The 20,583-nt window shown below is 47.0% G+C and overlaps 1 protein-coding gene across 1 annotated transcript in view; it reads right to left on the bottom strand.

The window, feature by feature from the left end:
• Window positions 1-20,583, bottom strand: part of ALPK2 (alpha kinase 2) — a 60,269-nt gene that overhangs the window by 9,202 nt on the left and 30,484 nt on the right. The window contains exons 2-9 of the mRNA XM_015564502.1: window positions 16,556-19,925; window positions 13,625-13,772; window positions 12,254-12,381; window positions 12,114-12,149; window positions 9,850-10,124; window positions 8,360-8,448; window positions 5,188-5,405; window positions 864-912 (exon numbers count right to left, since the gene is read on the bottom strand). Of these exons, the coding sequence (XP_015419988.1) occupies window positions 864-912; window positions 5,188-5,405; window positions 8,360-8,448; window positions 9,850-10,124; window positions 12,114-12,149; window positions 12,254-12,381; window positions 13,625-13,772; window positions 16,556-19,925 (4,313 nt within the window). The remainder of the gene's footprint in view (window positions 1-863; window positions 913-5,187; window positions 5,406-8,359; window positions 8,449-9,849; window positions 10,125-12,113; window positions 12,150-12,253; window positions 12,382-13,624; window positions 13,773-16,555; window positions 19,926-20,583) is intronic.

Genomic DNA, 20,583 nt, shown 5'->3' with positions numbered 1-20,583 from the left:
CGCCCCCCCCGTGGCATGGCCTGCCCCCTTCTCTGGGGACCTATGAACAATGGAGCTGTGAGTAATAACTGCCTTTTCAATGGCGATCATCTCCTGATCATACCTGAACAGTAATAACACTTACATTTTAAAACAGAAGCCATCCCTTCTGAAAGTCATTTGCCCTCTACTTCCTCCTCCTTACAAAGGGTCTTAGTTCCTAGGAACATCAGCAGTGGCCCAGGCAACAGCAGCTCCAACCCAGAACTCTTTTTTCACCAAGAACCACAAAGAGTCTGCCTTCTCGGTCATGGCCAAGGCAGCGAGCAGGCACAGTTTGCCAGAGATACCCCAGAGAACGGTGGCAGTGCCATCTGGGCACACTCCATGCAAGCAAAGGAAACCAAAAACATCAACAGCAAGCCAGGCAACCAGTCACAGCCCTTCCAGAGCCATTTGATCCTGTCACCATCACCAGGAGGCTGCCTGAAGGGCACTTGGGGGGGAAATACATAAAAATATGCAAAACAAATACTGCCTGTGGTAGAATGCAGTATGTATGTATTTCTACTTATGCTTCGAATAGTGAAGATAGTAAATGTAGAAAATGGGACATCATAGTGAAAAGGAATCCCGGGACTCTGGCATTGCCCCCAGGGCATTCCTTTGCAGAGTTCTCATTTCTTTCAAAGTTAGGACCCAGCTGTCCATTCATGTTTTATGTAAGTGAAGAAATGAATTGAATTCGTCCCAAGAACATTTGTCACCACAGTCAGGACAAGAAATCCGCTTTGCCCACCTCGGAGGAACTGTCTGCGCAGGAGGTGTTTGGAAGCCCAGAGTTCGGGATGGATAAGATGCACTCGATTTTTTTTTCTACTCACCCTTTAGCCAAAGTTGCTATGCCAACGTCGGTTAACTTCATTCCTACACCTACAGGAAGGGCGAGCAAAGACAGAATTGGTATTACCCGGGCTGCTCTGAAAGGACAGGGAGGTAGTTACAGCCCTTTCCTGCATAAACACACACCGCCCCGGACCCATCAGCAGGGGCCTCTCAGTTATACATCTAGCTGCATGGGACCGTGACCGGAAGGCAGGCCTCTGACGCAGCAGTTTCGAGGAGCCTGGCTCTCTACGGCAGTGGCTAGGGGCACCTGTTCCAGCTCAGTGGACCTCTGCTTCAATCTCACCACTGCAGCCTAGCGACGAGCCTCTGATGGCAGTGCTACCCCTCCAGTCTGGCCCGAGCCTGGTCCTGTGTGAGCCAGGCTGGGATGGTGTCTCCTCTACCACCAGCAGGCGACTGCTCACGGAGGAGGCTGGCAGCACAGATGCCGGCCTGGGCTGTGGACAAAGGAACCTGCATCCTGCCAAAGCCAACCCTGAGGTTCGAGCTGATGGCAAACTTGTCAGCCCTGCCTTTCTGCAGGGCACCGGTGAGCTGATTTCAACACGCACTTGGGGTGAGTCAGTGGGTGTTTTAAAAGCCCCTTTCACAGTTGGCAATGAATCCATCTTGTTCTTTGAAAGCTGCTAACAACTAGAACGTATGTATAAATACTTCACATAGCTTTTATTTCAGGGTCTATTCTTTAAAAAAAAAAGACACCAAACTGCAAAAGCCCTTTTCAGAAGCCTTTTTTTGTGGAACGTTGTAGTGAAAAATCACAGCTCTGAGTTGCACAGAGCCCAATTTTAAAAGCCATGTGGCCCTGGCCAGGTAGCTCAGTTGATTGCAGCGTTGTCCTGATAGGCCAGTGATGGCGAACCTATGACACGCGTGTCAGAGGTGACATGTGACCTCATTTTTTTGGTTGATTTGTCTGTGTTAAATGGCATTTAAATATATAAAATAAATATCAAAAATATAAATCTTTGTTTTACTATGGTTGCAAATATCAAAAAATTTCTATATGTGACACGGCACCAGAATTACGTTAGGGTTTTTTAAAATGCTGGCACACCGAGCTCAAAAGGTTCGCCATCACTGTGCTAGGCCAAGGTTGCAGGTTTGATCCTCGGTCAGGGCACATACAAGAAACAACCAGTGAGTGCATAAAGAAGTGGAATGATAAATTAACGTTTCTCTCCCTCTCTCCCTCTCTCTAAAATTCAATAAATAAAAAATTTTTAAAAGTCATTTGGCAGAAGGTTCTTGAACTTAAGAATTGCCTTTTCTTGCTTCTCACAGTTACTGTCACTTAGTTTAGAAAAATATAATATGATTTTGGAAATCTCTCTCTCTCTCTCTCTCTCTCTCTCTCTCTCATTTTAATATTTTGCCAGCAATTCGATCAAGGTTATGAAGGCCTCTGCAGGATAATTTAAATTCTAGCGTGCAGCTCTTAAACTGTGCTGGGGATAATAGTCATCTGCAGTTTGTCTCTGACGGAAGGAAAGGAGTCAGCAGCAATGCGAGTTTGTCCTCCAGAAGTTGAGTTCTTGGGTTTTGGGGGTGGCAGCTTCGTAGGGGCCTAGGGGCCTCCCACTGTGCATATCCTGGGGCCAGATCCCAGACTCCATGTTCAAGCCTCAATCCCATCAACAAGCAAATGCAAACTGGGAGGGGTTAGCTTTTAAGAGTCTCAGAAGGTAATGGTTGAGTTTGGGTTTGTTTGTTTATTTTGTGCTAATTCCAGTGCCTCGGTACATTTATAAAATATGAATATTGTTTAGAGAATGGGCTATCTTGTGCCATAAAGATGATAGCAATAAAAAAATAAAAACTGTTCCTAGCAGCAGCAGAGGGTAAATAAACGCCGTAGAAACACCACATTAAACCGCACACCTCATTTACCGGGAGAGGTAATATCCACTAGAGCTGTCTACTGGCGCCTGGAAACGAAACAAGCTGTGCATGAAGCTCCAGGGTGTTGCTCTTCAGTAGAAGAACTGTATCTACTGCGAAATGAACTCTGAAGGAGAAGAGAAGGGGGGCATCAATGATGGCACAGCAGCGTCTAATTAGGATAGATGGCTGTCTGCTGAGACCGCATCTGTGAGTGTGTGGCCGGGAAGTCTCCGAAAGGCAGCGGGGATGGCTGCCTTCAATCTGCAGATCAGCCCCATCTGCAAGACTGTAAGGTTGTACTTCCCAGTGTCCCTCAGGGGAGACTTTGACACTTAGAAATCTCTTGCCAATTTGCAAATTTGTGAGTACTAACCCCAAGTGCAAAGAACTTGGGGTCTGGAGTCAGAAATTATGAGTTCAAGTCTTGGACCTCTCTGGTTATTAGCTGAGTGACAGCAGGCAATTAAATCACTGCCTCTGGGCCTCTGTTTTCTCATCTGTAAAATGGGGATCACACGATCTTCTTTGCAGAGTTATTTCAAAGATTAAACAAAAATAATAGGAGAGAATAAATGCATACAAAAACTAGTGACATCCAAGGAAGGTCTGTAGTCTGTTACTCAGGTTGTGCCAATGTCAATCTCCTGGTTTCGATATGCACCTCAGTCATGTACGATGTTCACACTGGGCAAAGCTGGATAAAGGGTACATGGGGACCTCTCCGGACATTTTTGCAATTTCTTGTGTCTATGGTTATTCCCAAAAAAATTTTTTTAAAAAGAAGGAAACACTTGCTTCACTAAATGTTTTGCTCTCATTTAATCTTCACGGCAGCCCCATGTGAAAAGGACTGAGGCACAGAGGGGTGAGCGGTTTGCCCAAGGCTGACAGCCAGCAAGTGGAGGAGCAGGGGCAGCCTCGCTTTCCACCACCAGGCTGGTGCTAGACCTCAGGATCCTGTATAGAACATGTCTGACATCGAGTAGGCATGCAATTATAGTTGGGATTTTTCTTAGCACGATTATTGGGAAAGCAAAGAAGAAATAGGAACCCCCTGTGGCAGGGCTGTCGGTGCCCACCCACTGCCCTCACACTAACCGCTTCCAAACACTGGCCCCACCTCCGGTGCCACCACCAGCATTGCTTTGCCTGAGAACTTTCTCTGATCACAGGACCCTGCTTTGCTCAGCTTGGCTTGCCCATGTGTGGGTGCAGCCTTCCGCTGGTAACTACAGGGGTCACTCCCTGGGTGCGATGATTCTGACATGTGTGTTCTGCACAGGCTCCCAGAGTTCCCCCTGGGAGACGTGAATTTCAGGTGATCACCATGGTAACTGCTTGCCTTCCCTTTCCCTGTCACACTTCACTTTCCTACCTGTGTATACCGGGATCCGCTCCTGGATAATTGCAGTGAAGGTTCAATCCTCATCCAACTCCTATGGGGTAAATTCTAAGCCCTTGGCATGTCCTGCCTGGTACCTTGGGTCGTGTGGTATCACGACCTCTGGAGAGGCTAGCGACTAAGGTCAATTTCATGGGCAGTCAGCCATGCCTACTCGATGGACCCCCAATAAAACCTCTGAGCACCAAGGCACATGTGAACGTCCCTGGTTGGCACCATGGTGGAGAAGTGAGCTCTGGCACATGGCTCCGCCAGGATAGGTCAGCTGGGAGCTGCTGCCTGCCGGCCCTGGGCACTGCCTGTGCACCTCTTCCCTTTGCTGATCTGAGTCTGTGTCCTCTGGCTGTAATATACCGTAACCACGAGTATAATGGCTTTTCTGAGTTCTGTGGGTCCTTCCAGCAAATTAATGAATCTGACGGTGGTCTCGGGGACCCCCAAACTGCCACTTGTCTCAGGGCTGCTTCTGTGGGAATCCAAAGTATGACATCCCCACTTCATACCACAAATGCATTCCCAAAAATGTGTGTAGAAATGGAAGACATGCTGTAGCTTCATCGGGGGAGCTTGAAACCTAAAGTAACTATGAGAGACCCTTTCACCTAGTAAGAATGAATGATTACATCTGAATTTAACTTTTGGCACATCCGGATTTGCACATATACTTCTGAACCTGTGCCTGTGGAGGAGAGAACAATAAAGGCTGGAGAAGCAAGCACCGGCACATGGCTCCACCAGGATAGGACAGCTGGGAGCTGCTGCCAATCGTTGGTTGCCTGTTGTAATGGGGAGGCATTATCGGCATGAATTATTAAAATGCGCTGTCTGACTCCATTTGGCTGGTCACCTCAGGCTCCTTTGTCCCACCTTGTTTCCGAGGGGACGTTAGTAACACCTTCTGCTGCTGAAGGGGCTAAAAGGCACCCAGCACATCTGTCCTTCTCCTTCCCTCCCCATCCCCAGCAGCACCCAGGCCCACCGCACCCCGGGCCCGGATCATTCTACTTCCTCACCCTGCATGTCAGTGACCAGGAGGCAGCCACCTGTTTTCTGGTACACCCAGTGCTGGAAGGTGCAGCACTTCTGACCCGCCTCTGAGTCTCTCCTCAAGAAGTTGATTTCCTTCCCATCCCTGATGGAATACTTCACAAATTCTCCAATCAGCTCCTCCTCCACTGTTGCATATGGGATGTTGTTCTCAGGCCGATGGATGAGAAAAATAGGAATGATCCTGGAAAGGATGAGAACATGGGCACACAGAATAAATGCCTGGGTTCCACTAGATTTAGATTAACTACCCCTCCACCAATGATTATTCAATGAGTAAAAGGGTGAGTTTCTATTTGTCATTTGTCCCTAGAGTTAGTCAGAAACTCCTCCTGGGATTGAGTTTAATTGCTCAGGTAGAAATGAATGTCCAACTATAGCCATTTCTCAATGGCCCCATTGATCATATGATTAGAATCCATCTATCCATCCATCGTATATCCAGTCTTCCATCCTTCCTCTGACCTTCCTCCCTCCCTCCCTTCCTTCCTTCCTTCCTTCCATCCTTCCCTTCCCTTCCCTTCCCTTCCTTCCTTCCTTCCTTCCTTCCTTCCTTCCTTCCTTCCTTGCTTCCTTCCTTCCTTCCTTCCTTCCACCCTTCCTTCCATCCTTCCAGTCCACAAATCAACAAATACTCATTCAGTGGCTTCTAGGTGTCAGACACTCCCAGACTCTATCCCAGAAAACAGTGGCAAAGAACAGGCTCTGCTCTCATGGATCTTACATTTAAATGGAGGAGACAGTAAGTAAATGCATGTTGCTATGTGCTAGGAGAAAAAACAAAGCAGTGGAGGTGAGCTAGGAGATCCAGGGGTGGGGGAGGAGCTGCTATTTTATTTAGGGAGGTCAGAGAAGGCCTTACTAATAAAGGACATGTGAGCAGAGATCTGCAGGAAATGGGGGTGGAGGGGCATGAGGATATCCATGGACAGAACCATCCAGGTAGAAGGAACAACAAATGGAAAAGGCTCTGGGGTGGGAGCATTCCTGATGTGTTCAAAGAATAGTGAGGAGCCAGTGTGGCTGCAGTGCAGTGAGGAACCCTTTGGGGGCGGGTCTGGTTGGCCATTTGAAAAATTCTGCTCTTTGTACCATTGAAGAGTTTTGGGCAGAGGAGTGACATGATCTTATGTTACAGGGATCACTCTGCCACTCTGTGTGAAATGGACTGTGTAAGGACAAGGGCAGAAACAGGGAGACCAGAGAGGAGGCTGTGCAGGAGTGATGACAGCTGGGATTGGAGAGAGATCAGACCCTGAATGCATCTTCCAGCACTAGTCCTTCTACTGTCACTCCATCCTGGATGATTATTTCATACCAGCTCCTCTCACCTCTAACCGCCTACAACTCTCCCTCCCCCCCGCAATCCCCCTCCCCGCAACCCAATCTCACTCTCAGCTGATGGCCTTACTTCCTGTTCCATTGTGAAACCTCAATCAATAAGAACAGAACATCTGAAGTTGCCACCCCACGTATTCCCATTTCCCAAGGTCTGCGCCCATATCCTCTGCTGCCCCGCCCCTCTTAGGCATGAGCCCTCTTGCTCCTGCATGAAGCATCTCTCCCTCTGGCACCTAGATCCCAACCTCTCTCAAATGCTCAAGGATATTGTTCGACAGCATCACTCTCAATGGCATAGCAACATGCTGCAGAATCTCTACAGAGCATGTAGGCCCCACGGTCTACAACTACTGACTCAGAGCTTACATCAAAGCTCAAATCCATTTTGGATGCACTGTCTCCAGTCCCTCCCCTTCCATGTCTCTTGAACCCACTCAAAGAGGCTTTCCCACTGAAGAAGCTTCGGTCACGGGCCCAGGAGCACCATGTTGCAGAGTCTAACGGTCACTTACTTGCCCTCATCTTACTTGCTCTCAGTGGCACTTGACTCACTTCTTTTTGAAGCACCTTCCCATGCCTTTCAGAAACTCACTTCCTCTTGGTTTCCTCCTGCTTCCCCAGCTGCTTCTTGTCGGTCTCCTTTGCTGGTTCCTCATTTCTTCCTAACCCTGAAATTCCAGCACGCCCCAACATAACCCTCCTCTCTTACCCATTACTTACTGCAGAAGAAACTATGTGGACAGTGGGGTTGACAAGCCGTTGCCTATGGGCCCAATCCAGTCCACAAGCTAAGAATGAGTTTTACAGATGAACATTGCCCATCATTTTGGTCATAGAAAACACTAAGCCTGAACCCCAATTAAGCAAAATTTTACTTAAAGGAAGAATTCCATTCTTCTCACTATTAAACCTAAATATCAAAAATTATATTTAATTATTATATTTTAAAATTCATCAACAAGGATTTGTGACACAAGTATCTACATAATAGCCTATCTGCCCCTTTACAGGAAAAGTTTGCCAATCCCTGGTCTCAAGTTTTATCTTATGTTTGTTAGTTATTATCCTCTTACTCTTGATTTACTCCCTCTGCCCCAAAGCCAAGAACATGTTTTTGTTTCCCCATCATAAACAACCATCACCACTTTTCTTTGTAGGGACTTTGCCCTCCATATACTATCACCATTCACATGTTCACAAATTCTCCCATGGTAAGGAAGGATAGGGGGCTTGGATATTGAAACATCCCAATCCATCTTCAGAGCGGTGGATACCAAAATTTGCTTGGGTGAATAAATAGTTGGTGAGTGGATAAAAGCAATCAGTTTAATTTATCTCTGTAGAATTCCAGGAAGTGGGTATTATGTTCCTATAATCCTGATCACCCAATTCACTCTTTCTGGACACAGCATCATATTTTATTTTCTTCATAGGACTAGTCATTTTGTAATATTCATATGGTCTCTTGTATTTGTTTATTGTTTAGACAATGTAATATTCATGAGAGTACATATCCTTTCTTTTCTACTTAACATGGTAGATACATGTATTGCATTCATTCATCTCTCCATCCATCCATCCACACATACATTTATTTAAAGAATATCAATTATCTTTCTGAAAGCCTCTGGTGACCCAATGAAGAACAGAATCTCAATCGTAAGTACCCTCACAGCTTACAGATAGTGACCAATTGAAATGCTTGTCCTCCTGATCTTTCTCATCCTCTTGTCCCCTCAGGTTCCCCCCAAGTCCCCAACAAGTCAGGGGTGGAAATTCAAGAGAGGAAACACTTACTCTGGCACTTCTCCAAAGCCTTCCAGAGGCTGTGCTTCCGCAGCGTAGATCTTGGCATAGTGTCTGGCAGTATTTTGGACATAGCATTCCTATATCACCCAAACACATGGAAAATCCAAGCAATTAGAGGAAATTCAGACAGCTGCTTGGTAAAGCTAATCAGATTTCCTAATGTAGTCAGGTCAATGGATTCCCAAACCCACCCCCTGATTAGGGGCACAGAAGCAACAATGATTGCAACTTAGAGCTGGCAGAGGAGCTCTGAGACCTGAAGGAATGATCCAGGTGAAGGTCACGTGGTCTCTGGGGCCAGGTATCCCTGAGTTATAAAATTTATAAACTGCAAGGCTGAAGTCCATCCTTGAACTAAGAGGACTGGCCCCTCCGAAGGATGACAGATAAACCTTGGGGCTTGCTGGTTGGTTTCCCATGAGCTCCCCCATCTGAGGTTCTTCTTCAAAGGTATAATTGGAGTTGTAAAAAGTGAACACCTTGACAAGATTATTGGCGTAGGAAAAGCATATTGGGTTCTGCTTTCCACTCCGTATGGCATTTCTGAGTGGGAGTCTGGGTTCTGGGGCATTTTCCATGACTGGGTGAGATGATCGCTAAGTTGGAAGGAATGCTCAGTGAAAGAAAAGAAGAAAGAAGGGCGGGTTTGGAGAATTAAATACTATTAGCAAAGTCCTATCCCCACAGAAGAGGGGCTGCCCTTCGTGAGCACCAAGTCCATATGACAGAGCCACATCTGAGAGAATCATGGATGGTTAGTGCTTAACAGCACCCAAAACATTGATCTAAGTCTAATCATTTTGAAGGTAAAACTTTTTAAAGGGCACCTAGTTTGTAGAAGTGCTAGACCCAGCACTACCAGAGGCTTGGCCAGTTGGCATCAAGAGTGAAACAATGGACCAAAGTGGGAGGGGGAGGCAAGGAGAGAAACTAACAGGAGTTCCATAGAGAGGAGGAGACTCAGCTACAGACTTGGGTCGCTCTCCCTTCATAGTTTATGGTCTGACATTAAACCAAACTTAGGAAGGCAGGAAACAGGACAATTGACTGTGCCCTATCCTTCTAAATATATCCCACCTCCATCTAAAACAAAACACTCAGGAACAACTCCTAATTTTAGCTGTCTTTGGGGATCCTGGTGTCCAGTATAGCATAGGACCCTCATTTCCATATCATCTTGTGTCCAAGTAGATTCAAGTCCTTAGGGAACTCATGGGGCTTCCCAGGAAATGACCTCAGCCCAGGTCAGAACTGGGGAGGTGCCTCCAAACATAGGCTGAGTCCCATCTGGCACGAGGCCAAGAAATACTCCTGGGAACTGAGACATGGTTCCCAGCTGTCAGCCTTAATCCAGTGGTTCCCTTACACCACACCCCAAGGGAGCAACACACCCTCTTGGAGACTCCCATCAATTCTGAGTCTGATTATTAGGGGTCCCTCTCACACCTAAGTGACACCTTTAGGGCAGGCGGACCCACCTGGGCAGCGAGGTTGTAGTTCCTCTGGACGAGCTCATCGTTGTTTCTGGTCCCATAGGCAACGGCATTGTGCACCTTGAGCACGCAGGCGTGGCCGGGCTGGAAGACGGGCATGAGGCCCTGCATGACTTTGCTGCGGAAGGCTTTTCGGTGGACACCTTCTCCGAAGTGCAGCTCCTCCGTGGCGATCTGACCTCGCAGGCGGTCCCCAAAGTAGCTGTCCTGGAGGAAGTCTTCTCTGAAGATAAGTTGGCTGAATTCAATCTCTTCGCATGCTAAAACATAGCCCAAATTTAGTCATCCACTACATCTTCCTCAATGCCCATCTTCCCATCTCAGCTTTGAGCTATGCCTCTGTTGGGAGTTAAGTGTGGTTCCCCTTCTAGGTTCTATTGGTCACACTTGTCATTGTCCCTATGTGGTGTACAAGATGACACTCCATCCAATTGAGCTACACAGGCCAGGACATCCCAGCTTAGTTTTATTAGTTTATTAATTAGTTTATTGCTCTAATTAATAAACTTGTAAAATGTTATTTGTTCTTTCTCTAGATAATTAAATTAGTGAAATGTTTATTGAGAGATATCCCTCCAAATAAAAATAATGTGTCATTTGAAGTGTCTTCATCAGAAAGTGCAAGGAGAGGGAGAGGACAAGTATGGCTCACAGCTCGATGAGTCACTGAAACTGGGACCGACATTCTCAGGGAGAAGCTGGTGAAGGTGATGTCATTGGGGTCTAGACCAAAACCTGTGGTTGGAATCAAAGGGCTACAACAGGTGTGCTATTTCCACCAGGTGGCCAGCAGCTCATCCCCACTGGGGTCCATTCCTGGCTGGTACAGACCTTGAGAAATGAGTTACTGCAAACCTAAAACATTGAGATCATAGCAATTATCTAGTGTGTAACAGCCAACCAATGTTGAGAAGCTGATGAAGCAGCTTTCTTCTAAAGGTCATTCTGTTTTCCAAAAGGTCGGAAGGAAAGGCATTCTCTTGTGAATTTTGACTCTTGGAGAGATAGGAGCCGAAGCAGGGGAAGAATTTAAAATTATACTACAAGTACAGTACATAGTAAAGATGGGTAGTTAGCATTTGAGTGGATTTTCGAAGAGTTTGTGTCTAAGTAAGTTTGCTGTCTTGGATAAATATCACAATATTTTCTACAGCATTTTGAAGTCGAGATCCCAGCTCCTTGCCTTTTACGTACTGAATATCACTGTATCTTGTTCGTCTTTATGGTCTTGTTTTCACAAAGATTTCAGGTATTTGCTTTACCAATCAGCACAGAGGCAAATCTTTAAGATGTAAAATCAATTTAATGATCAGAGTTTCATTCCTATTTCTCCTAAGTGTGACCAAGGGCCCCACATTGTGCCAAGAGCCGTGTAACATGGGGTGAGGGGGCTGAGAGGTGTGCTCAACCTGCTCCCTGAGAGCTGACTATGGGCTCCACGTTCTCGTGATATCACACTGTCCGTTTAAAATTGGCCATGGTGAGAGTATTTATACCACAGAAATTGGAAAACTATATATTTTAGGTTCCCCTGCCCCTGCTCCCGACAAAGCACGTTGTTAACAATTTACCAGCACACTACTGGGTGGGGGTGGGCACATGTGTGGGAATGGGCAATTTTCCCTAAAAGGAATTAGGGAAAATTACAACAAGCATGGGCTCCACCAAACTGTACTCAGTGGGTAGCCCAGGGGCAGTGTGAGTGTTCAGGAGAGCTGCTGGGCTGTGGCTACACCAGATGTGCACAAGTGCCAAAGGAGAGCCCGACCACCCATCTTTCATTCTCATTATGATGCAGATGAATGGAGTTTTCTCCTAGACACCTGGCTCCCTTTGGGAATCTGCTCAGCTAGTCAAAGTGAAAAGTAAATTAAAGCAACAAAACATGTCACATAGTGCCAGAGGCTGAACAAACCCATGCAGATGGCTGCCTGCTAGTCTGATGCTTAAAGGGAAAAATCTAACCCCAAACTCCCCCTCCACATGTTCCCAGCAACCACCCCCTACAATCTGATCTCTTGTCATAAATGATACACTTCTGGATATTTGTAACCCAGAGAACTTATCATTGGCCTTACGGCCAGGTTGAAATGGCTCATGAATTTTCATTCATTTTCTCAGTCATCCCTGAGTTCTCTGCTGCGTGGTTAGAAGCGTCCATAGGAATATGCCTCTACCATTGACTCCAGGAGCTACTTCATGCTTTATGGTGAGCCCGCTACCCTGACATCCCACTCAGATCAGCTTACCTGTAATGTCCCGGTGACTGGAAAGTTGTTTGAGAACTGGAAGAAGATACAGAACAGAATGCCTTCAGTACAAATGAACACTCTTAACTGGTAGATGCTAGCGGTTCTCATTTATTTGAACCTGAAAAGCTGGGGTTTACCTTCAGTGGTGAGGTTAAATTCAGCTGTCACTTTTCCATAACTGTTCTTGATGCAGCAGTAATAGAGGCCCTGGTCCTTCTGACTGGCTTGGACGATGGTCAAGGACACAGTGGAGTTGTCTCCTGCGCTGAAGTGGGGCACATTAACATTGGCACCTGTCATCACTCTGAGGTTGCATTTTCTGATACACTTAATGCAATAGGAACTAATGTTTCTCAGGCCTAATGTTTTCAGCCTATGAGCTGGCTGAAGGACAAGATCATGATGTGCCATTTAAATCATTTATTCACCTGTAGGGGATGATCAGTACAACTTTGGTTTAATTCTTTGACTCCCATATGCAATATTAATGCACAGAAACATATGGGGGATGGGCTATTATTAAAAAGCAAAGAACTAGAATTCTGAATTCTGGGAGCTCATCAGAACTTCAGATCAGAATTCACCCCAGTTATATTACTAATCCATATGACTTGTGCTCGAAGGAAACCTGAAAACTTTAAACCCAAATATAAACCCCGATACAATAAGGGAGAAGAAAAACTCGAGGTGATGGTGAGGGGGAAGATAATAGCTAATGTGTATTGAGCACTTGGTATGTACCAGGTATTGTGCTAATCACTTAAAAGTCTATTTCATGTCATCTTCAGAACAGTCTAATGTTGGCTGGTGGATGGGCAGTTGGATGGATGGCTGGATGGCTGGATGAAAGGATGGAAGGAAGGTATTCACTAGGGAAGTACGCTGTTTGAAAGAGCTCTCAGCCATGAGTCACTTATAAACAGCAAAGAGATGGAAGGAAGGTATTCACTAGGGAAGTACGCTATTTGAAAGAGCCATGAGTCACTTATAAACAGCAAAGGCCCCTCAAGCGCAGCTACTTTTCTGCAACTGCATGGATTGTCTTTTCCGTTCGCTTCACCTTCTTCACTTTGTTTGGTTAATGGGAATTTGTGAAACAGAAAACAGCAAAATTCACAGACATACAGAAGACAGCTCTTAAATCTTCAGATCACAGAGCCTTAGACTAGGAGATAATTTGATGTGGTTCCCTAAATGTAATGATTCTGAAAACTAGAATTTAAAATTTTAAATTACACTTTTAAACGTAATGAAAGGTTTCATGATTTCCTAAGGCCATGGAACTCAATGGTGGAAGAGCCAGGGCAAGAATCCACCACCATTTTCCCGGTCCAGACACCTGTCTTCCATTACTTACATTTCTTGAATACTTTGGGTGTGGATTTTTTACTCCAATTTCCCTTTTTACTTCCTATAATGTATTATTTCATCATATTATTATTGTTTTTTAGAACTATGTTGTGATATACGCAGCAACTATGAAAAGTATCCAAGAGCAAATACCGCACCTTCTCTGCACTTGGGCAATTGATTTTGAATCTTTTGTCCACCAGATGGTAGAATCTTCATGAATTTCTGCAAACTGGCAGCTTAATCTTACATCTCCAGAGTGGTCAGGAAACATCTCGGCTTGGATCTTTCTCAGTAATACTGGAGCTAGAAGTGAGAGATCGGCAGGTCAGCATTCTTATAACAGTTGCAAAGAGCTCTACAGTGGGCAAAAGACTTTCTCATCTCACCTCACTTAATTCTTAGAACAATATCCAGAGACAAAGATAATAGGTAGGACCCTCAATTTGTGGAAGAGAAAACAGTGTCTGGGAGGCGATGTGGCTTGCCTAAACACTAAGAAAATGAATAAGTCAACCTAATTACTTTTCACTACTTAATGGTCCTTGAGTCAGGTCTGTAATGCACAGATGTGAAATATAACTTGAGAGGCATTTTTTTTCAAAGTTGCTCTAGCTATTAGAGCCTTCCTGGAGAAATGCAAATTTAAACAACTGTGTGTTCCAGGGGACCCGTGGTCAAAGTGCCCACCATAAGCAGAAAGCCTCCTTCCAGGACGGTGGGAGGAGTAGGGAGAGGAGGATTTCGGATACCTAGTCTATAGGACCTTGTTCAAATAAAGATGCTTTCTGGATGGTCCACGTTAAAATCAGAGCTAGGGATTAGGGAGTAAAATAAAATCTGGATCATCCCAGTAATTGTGGTTAAGCCCTCAGATGGCAACTCAATAATAGCTATTTGCTGGAAAGTAACGCATTCATCTTTCCTCTAATTACCTTTGTTTTTGCTGAAGATTTCTGTTATGTCTGATGTGAATGAAATAGGAGCAATGAGGAAATGATTCCCAGAGTTGAGACCTTTGAATATCACCTTTTAAAATCACGAATGAGATCTCAAGCCGGGCAGATATGTAATTACTCAGGGCAGCCACTGGGGGGCAGCATAACCATTAGATTAAAGAAGACGAATATAGCTGATCCAGCCAGGTGGTGGCAATCTTTTGATAAGTAGTAGGGTTGCTGGAAATGTGGTGTCTGTTGGTTGGAGACCAAGTTCCACAACTCCGCAGCTTTGTGATATAAAATATATAATCCACAGCCAAGGTGAAAGTCATCAATACTGTTGCTGTTTGCTCTGTTCCCACAAATTCTGCTGTGGAATAGTCGATGCGTTAAGGTTGCCTCCCATCTCTCCTTGATGCCAACAGACACTCGGATAAGAGACACGGGGGGCATAGCTGCAGGCTGTTTCATATTTACAGGCTGTGCTGGGTGTTCAGGCACACAGTCTCAAACTCTTGGTCCAGAGTCCTGACCAAGCCCACCTCATCTGGGACACATTTCCTCAAAGGCCCTTCCAACATCATGGCAGTTTGCACAGGTGATCTGTGGAGACCTAAAGGTACCTAAGTTGCCAACCCCTCCACCACCTGTTGTAAATTCTGAACACAAAGAAAAATGGGGGACAGAGGAAAGGGCATAAAATGAGCAGTGGGATTACATGAGGGTCTTGGAGAGATGCAAAGCTGGCTTGGACAAGAGGCCTCAGGGCTTGGAAAGAAGCCCTATCTATGTGGAAGCAGCTAAGAAGAGCCCTGGGAGAGTAGTTGTCCAAAGGACAAAGGTTACTCAGTTTGTTTAATTTCTTCCAGAATCATCTGAGTCATCCCCACCCCCAAGTCTACCTGACCAGGTCAGGGAGGGAGAGCACCACCCCTCCCCAAATGCTGTCCCGCATCTTTGCCGCCCTTTGAGCTCCGGGAGGCTTGTGGCAGCTGAGAGAGATCAAAGTCCCCAACAGCATGTGGTTACTAGAATGTCCTTTTCCCTGTGGGTAACTTACATAACCATGGACAAACATTCCAAATAGATTGTTTCCGTCTGGGGTAAACCCACTTTAGAGATCTTTGAAAATATCGCTTCATTCTCTTAAAATGTGCTTAAAAACACATATACTAGCAACCAGGATGGATCCCTCCAAACACTTCAGAAGGTAGTTTTATATTTAATTCTCTCTGAAACCGGGCCGAGGCCCATGAATCTGGATGGAGAACGACAAGCACCGCCTAGAAGTCTGAGGACTCGGCAGTTGACTGGAATTGAACCTGGTGGGGAACCCCTCCCCTGCTTCCGTCCACAAGGGACCTCGCCTGCTGCAATATCTCCTCTTCTGACTTCTGCCAGGTTGCACGGCAAAGGAAAGAGTTCTGATGTAAAAGAGGCTAAAAGTCAGCTTATAGGATGAAATGTGGGTTAAAGTAATTCCCCGGGCCAAGCAGAAGCCACAGCAGTTCCAGGGGCTCTGAGCCTCCAGGGGTCTGAAACCTGGAAACCATGCCCTTGGGGCCTTTAGACTCAGAAAGTGAAGAGTGGGTTGGAAAGAAATTTTTAGACTCAAATTTGGAAGGAAACCCAATGTTCAATGAAGCCATTTTAAATGAAAATCAATGATGAAAGAAGACTCCCAAATTGTACCTAAATGTTTATTTCTGGAAATCCTGCTCAGCATGTGGTTTCTTTAATTATACGAATGAGCTGTACTGATTCATGCGTCAGCTTATCTTTTGCAAATATGTTTTAACGGGTAATTAAACAAAAGGGTATCCTCATCACACTCCCTCCATTAAACACACGTACAGGCACTTATAGGCGAGGCTCTCCCCACAGATCCCCTGGGAACCTGTTAGAAATGCAATTTCTCGAGCCCATGCGTGGAATCAGAAACCCTGGGGTGGAGCCCTGCAGGTCATTCTGCAGCCACTCAAGTTTGAGAACCGGGGCCTATATGCCGAGCCATTTGGTCACAGCCACGGGGTCCCTGCCCCCTGGTCGCAACTCACCTGAACTACCAAGGACTCAGGAGGACCCAGGAATCTGACACGGGCCAACAAACCCAAACTTTAACAGGGATAGAGAGCAACGAAGTCTCACCTTTCCCGTCCCTTTTGCAAGGTGGCTTTTGGGGGTCTTTGTTCTCATCCGTGCCTGACACCGATGTTTCGAGTTTAGGAATCTTTTTAGGAAAGCTCCCGTTCTTTCTGGTGTTTTCTCTTTCTTCCAATCTCAGCCTCAGGGCAGCCACCTTGGACAGAATTTTCCTCTTCACTCCCTCAGCTAAACGTGCACTTCCTGTGATTTCTTGCTTCTTCTTGACTTCCTCCCAAGCAGGTACTGGGGACCTTCCCGTCGGGGCTGCCATGCCACGGGGCCTCCCCTCCCCTGACTTTCTCCCACGGCCCGGGGTGGGGCCCAGGTGCCATGGGTCCTGCAGCGTGTTAGGAGCTGTCTCTGACACACGTTCTCCCGAAACCAACGCCAAAGTCACTGCTGGCGAGCTGGATGCCCTTGTGGGTTTGGTTTCCCCACTTTGGGGCACCTCTATTTCAGGTTCCTCAATTTTGTGGCTTATTGAAAAGTCTGTTATGTTTCCTTCAGGGGATGAAGTAAAAGGCAGCTGAGTAAGACCACTGGGAGAGGGCAAGTGTTTCCCACACTCACTCTCTCTCTCTCCCTTCTCCTTTGAGTCAGAAAATGCATGTTGATGGTTTCTGGGCTCCACTAAATGGTTCTCAGGGATAGCATGAATTTGACCTGCGGTGTTGTCTGTGTCAACTCCAACAGAAGCCTGCGCCAGGACTGCAGGAGCACTGGAAAGAGGTAAAGTGGGGGAAATGGCACCTGCTGCGTCCTTTTTACTTTGCTCGGCCTCCCCCAGGCTCTTCTCGCGGCCTTCGTGTGCCTGGCTTCCGCTGCATCCCCCTGGAACTGTCACCCCACCTTCATCAAGACACGGGACTTGCAAAATGGCAGGCTGGACTTCGCCTTTGGCTTTGTCATGCTGACTGTGTTCAGCCTCCCCTCTCTCACCGGCATCTTGGCTTCTGTTGGTGCTATTTTCGCTCGGAATGGTTTCCCCACTTTGCTGGGGGCATGGGCCTGGAGAGATGATGGGTTGGACTTCCACTCTCTGGCCCAAGCTTCCAGCATCTGATTGACTCTCCTCTCTGACAACCCCCAGGGTGGAGTCAGAAGGCTCCTGGGTTTCCACCCTGGCCCACTCCACCACGCTCATCTCATCAATGGGATCTACTGAGGACTCGAGGATTTCAGGGTGGGGCAGAAACTGTTTAAAGAAGGCAGGGGGGTCCACGCCGGGTTGGTTTTCCTCTTGGCTTTGACTCACGTTGCTAACATTTTCCTGCTGTCCCGTTTTGGAAGCCTCTGATGGCCCATCCGTGACACCTTCATCTACAGGGTCCACAGACGACCCCAGGAACCGGGGTTGGCTCAAGTACCGGGAAGAAAGGTAGCTCCATTGTGCACGCCTGGCTGGTTTTCTGCCTTCGTAGATCTCTCCGTCCTTAGCAAGGGCTGAGCCCGCCTCAGCCTGGGGACTGGCAGCCGATGCTACGGGTTCAGAGGGGTCCAGTTCAGGCCCAGCAGCACCTTCCGTTAGCGAGGCAGCCACAGCCCAGACCCCGACAGGTGTCTTGGCACCAGCTTCTGACTCCTCGCACTCAGAAGCTGTCAGTTGACTTGGTGGCCAGACCTCAGAGACAGGAGCCTCTACAGTCATAGTCTTGGGCTTATTGCCTGCTTCCCAATGTGCTGATCCACTCTCTTTAGACCCCTCCAGGGGGCTCTGAGAGAGAGGCGGAGCACTACTCACAGCCTGACTGTCATCTTCCACGGCTGCTTTGGCCACCACAGACACACTAGTCCCCAGGCCTGAGCTCTGACTTCTTTCCTCCATGGAGTTTGCTAATGACGGGTCCATGGGCAACAGGTCTGTCTCCCCTTGTGCAGCAGATGTCATAGGCCTACTTTCTTGGAAATTATCTTCAGAAAGGGAACCCTGGTAGGTCAGGCTCTCCGGCTGAATCCTCTGTGTTTCACTTCCCTTTTCTTGGAAATGCTCTCCAAGGCTCCTGTGGTCTGCTCTGTCCACGGTCTGGCTCTTATCTCCAGCCTGGTTCCCAATCTGAAGAGGGGAAGTGCTGCAGGAATCTCCCTCGGGAGGCGGAGGAGCACAGACATGGACTCCTGGTCCACTGGGAGCCATGCCAAGTTCTTTGGGAGATTCGGTGGTGGAGCCATTTAAAACATGACCCTGCTGTACACTGGAAGGAAGTTGAAAAATATTTCCTTCTGGTACCTGAGCTGAGCTCTCCTCGGGGCTATCTACATGGCTGTTCTCAGCAATGGATACAGGGAGGTATTTGGCCGAGTGGACTTTGGTGGCAATGGTACCAGCTGGTGTGTTCCCATTCTCCCTGGTCACCTGAAGACACTCAGGAGTAGCAGTTAATGTTGTTGGCTTCTCCTGAGGAAAGGTCACAATTGAGCTGTGACTGGCTGGTGTGTCTGCGGTGTCCAAGGCACTGGTGCTGGAGCTCTCATCGCCTTCTTTGCACCACACCAAAGACTTCTCAGGAGATACAGGCTGTCTCTCCTCAAGCCCTCCCGAGATGCTGGGGCTCGGCCTCTCCTGCATTGTGGAGGCCGGTGTGGAGGTGGAATGCTCCACCTTGGCCAGATGTTCCCCTGTGGATTCCTCACTGGCTTTTTGTGAAATGTCCCAGGCGAGGGCATCACCAGGTGCAGGAAACACGACTGAGTCTTCACCCTTGTTGCTTTTATCTGTGGAGTGTAGAGGCTCAGAACCTTGTGTTTGAAGAACAACATCCAGTGTCTGGTCATCAGGAACACATAAATCAGGTATTTGGCTTTGACCCTCTGCCAGCTCTAAGTCCATGGAGCAAATTTCTTGAGGTGAATATTTATGAACTGGGGCTCTGGCAGGAGCACCCATGGTGTCACCTGTTCCTTGGTCGCCTGCTTCAAGACGCTCCATCAAACACTCTGCTTCTCTGCCCCCTGGCCCACGGCACACAGCTTCCAGGGTGGGGGCAACATCTGCAGGTGCAGGGGAAGCAACAGAGAGAGCCTCGGGCTCCCTGGGACCATCACTGCCCTCCTGACGGAGATGCACTGACAGCTCACAGGGGGACATAGTTGCATGATTGGCTTCTGGGAGATTCAGCTCATGTCCTGGGTCTTCCCAGGAATGTCCAGGTGTGTTGTCTTCTCTGTCTTGGTTTTCTTCACGCTGTGGGCCTTGAGTACAGCTTTCTATCTCCAGGTATTGGGTCAATGATGCATTTTCCTCATCAGCCCCTCCTAAGTTGGGGAAAACACCTGTTGTGGTCCCAGTAAATGCAGACTCCTCCCCAGCAGGCTCTGAGAAAGCTGGCATCGGGCTGAGAGAGAGTCTCTCCCTGACTGGTTCCTGAGTTTGCACCTAGGAAGATGAAAAGTGATATTAATGGAATTGTTCCTGGGAGAGCCCACAATAGGGTATAACCATAGTCACAAGAGTGTTAATCCTTGAGGACTGTGATTATGGACACAAGGAGCAGCAGGAGTGACAGAAATCTGAATGTTAATCCCCAAACTCTCTCTAGCTATTAGATCCTTCCTGGAGAAATGCAAATTTAAACAACTGTATGTTCCAGGGGACCCTTGGTCAAATGCCTATCATAGGCAGAAAACTTCCTGACAATCATTAGTTAATGATTTTTTTTCTCTCTCAGAAAAAAGAAGATGAAAATAAATTGAATGTTAACTAGTGTGTTCAAGTAAGTCCTAAGAGTTTGTGTGTACCTTTCCAGAAAGATAAATTTCACATGAGCATAACAAATGAAAAATGCAGTGTTTGTAAAGTAGCAATGAGCAATCTTTGTCCCCAGATATGAGGGTTAATGATGTTAATAAAGAACAGAGAGCCCATCCTTTGAGCCCACCTCTAATGAAGTAATAGGATTGTGATTGGCCATCAGCACTGCCAATCATTTCTGCCCAGGCAGGTTGTAAAATCTTGGAAAGTCTCCCTCACTTTATGCCTGCCATGAACCAAATTCACAAGAAATAGGGTTCCCAGGACTACTTAGGTTTTTGTG

The sequence above is a fragment of the Myotis davidii genome, unplaced genomic scaffold, assembly GCF_000327345.1.
Source record: "Myotis davidii unplaced genomic scaffold, ASM32734v1 scaffold38, whole genome shotgun sequence".
NCBI classification, from domain to species: domain Eukaryota; kingdom Metazoa; phylum Chordata; class Mammalia; order Chiroptera; family Vespertilionidae; genus Myotis; species Myotis davidii.
The sequence above is the reverse complement of the archived record's forward strand: the minus strand, read 5'-3'. Positions and strand labels throughout refer to the sequence as shown.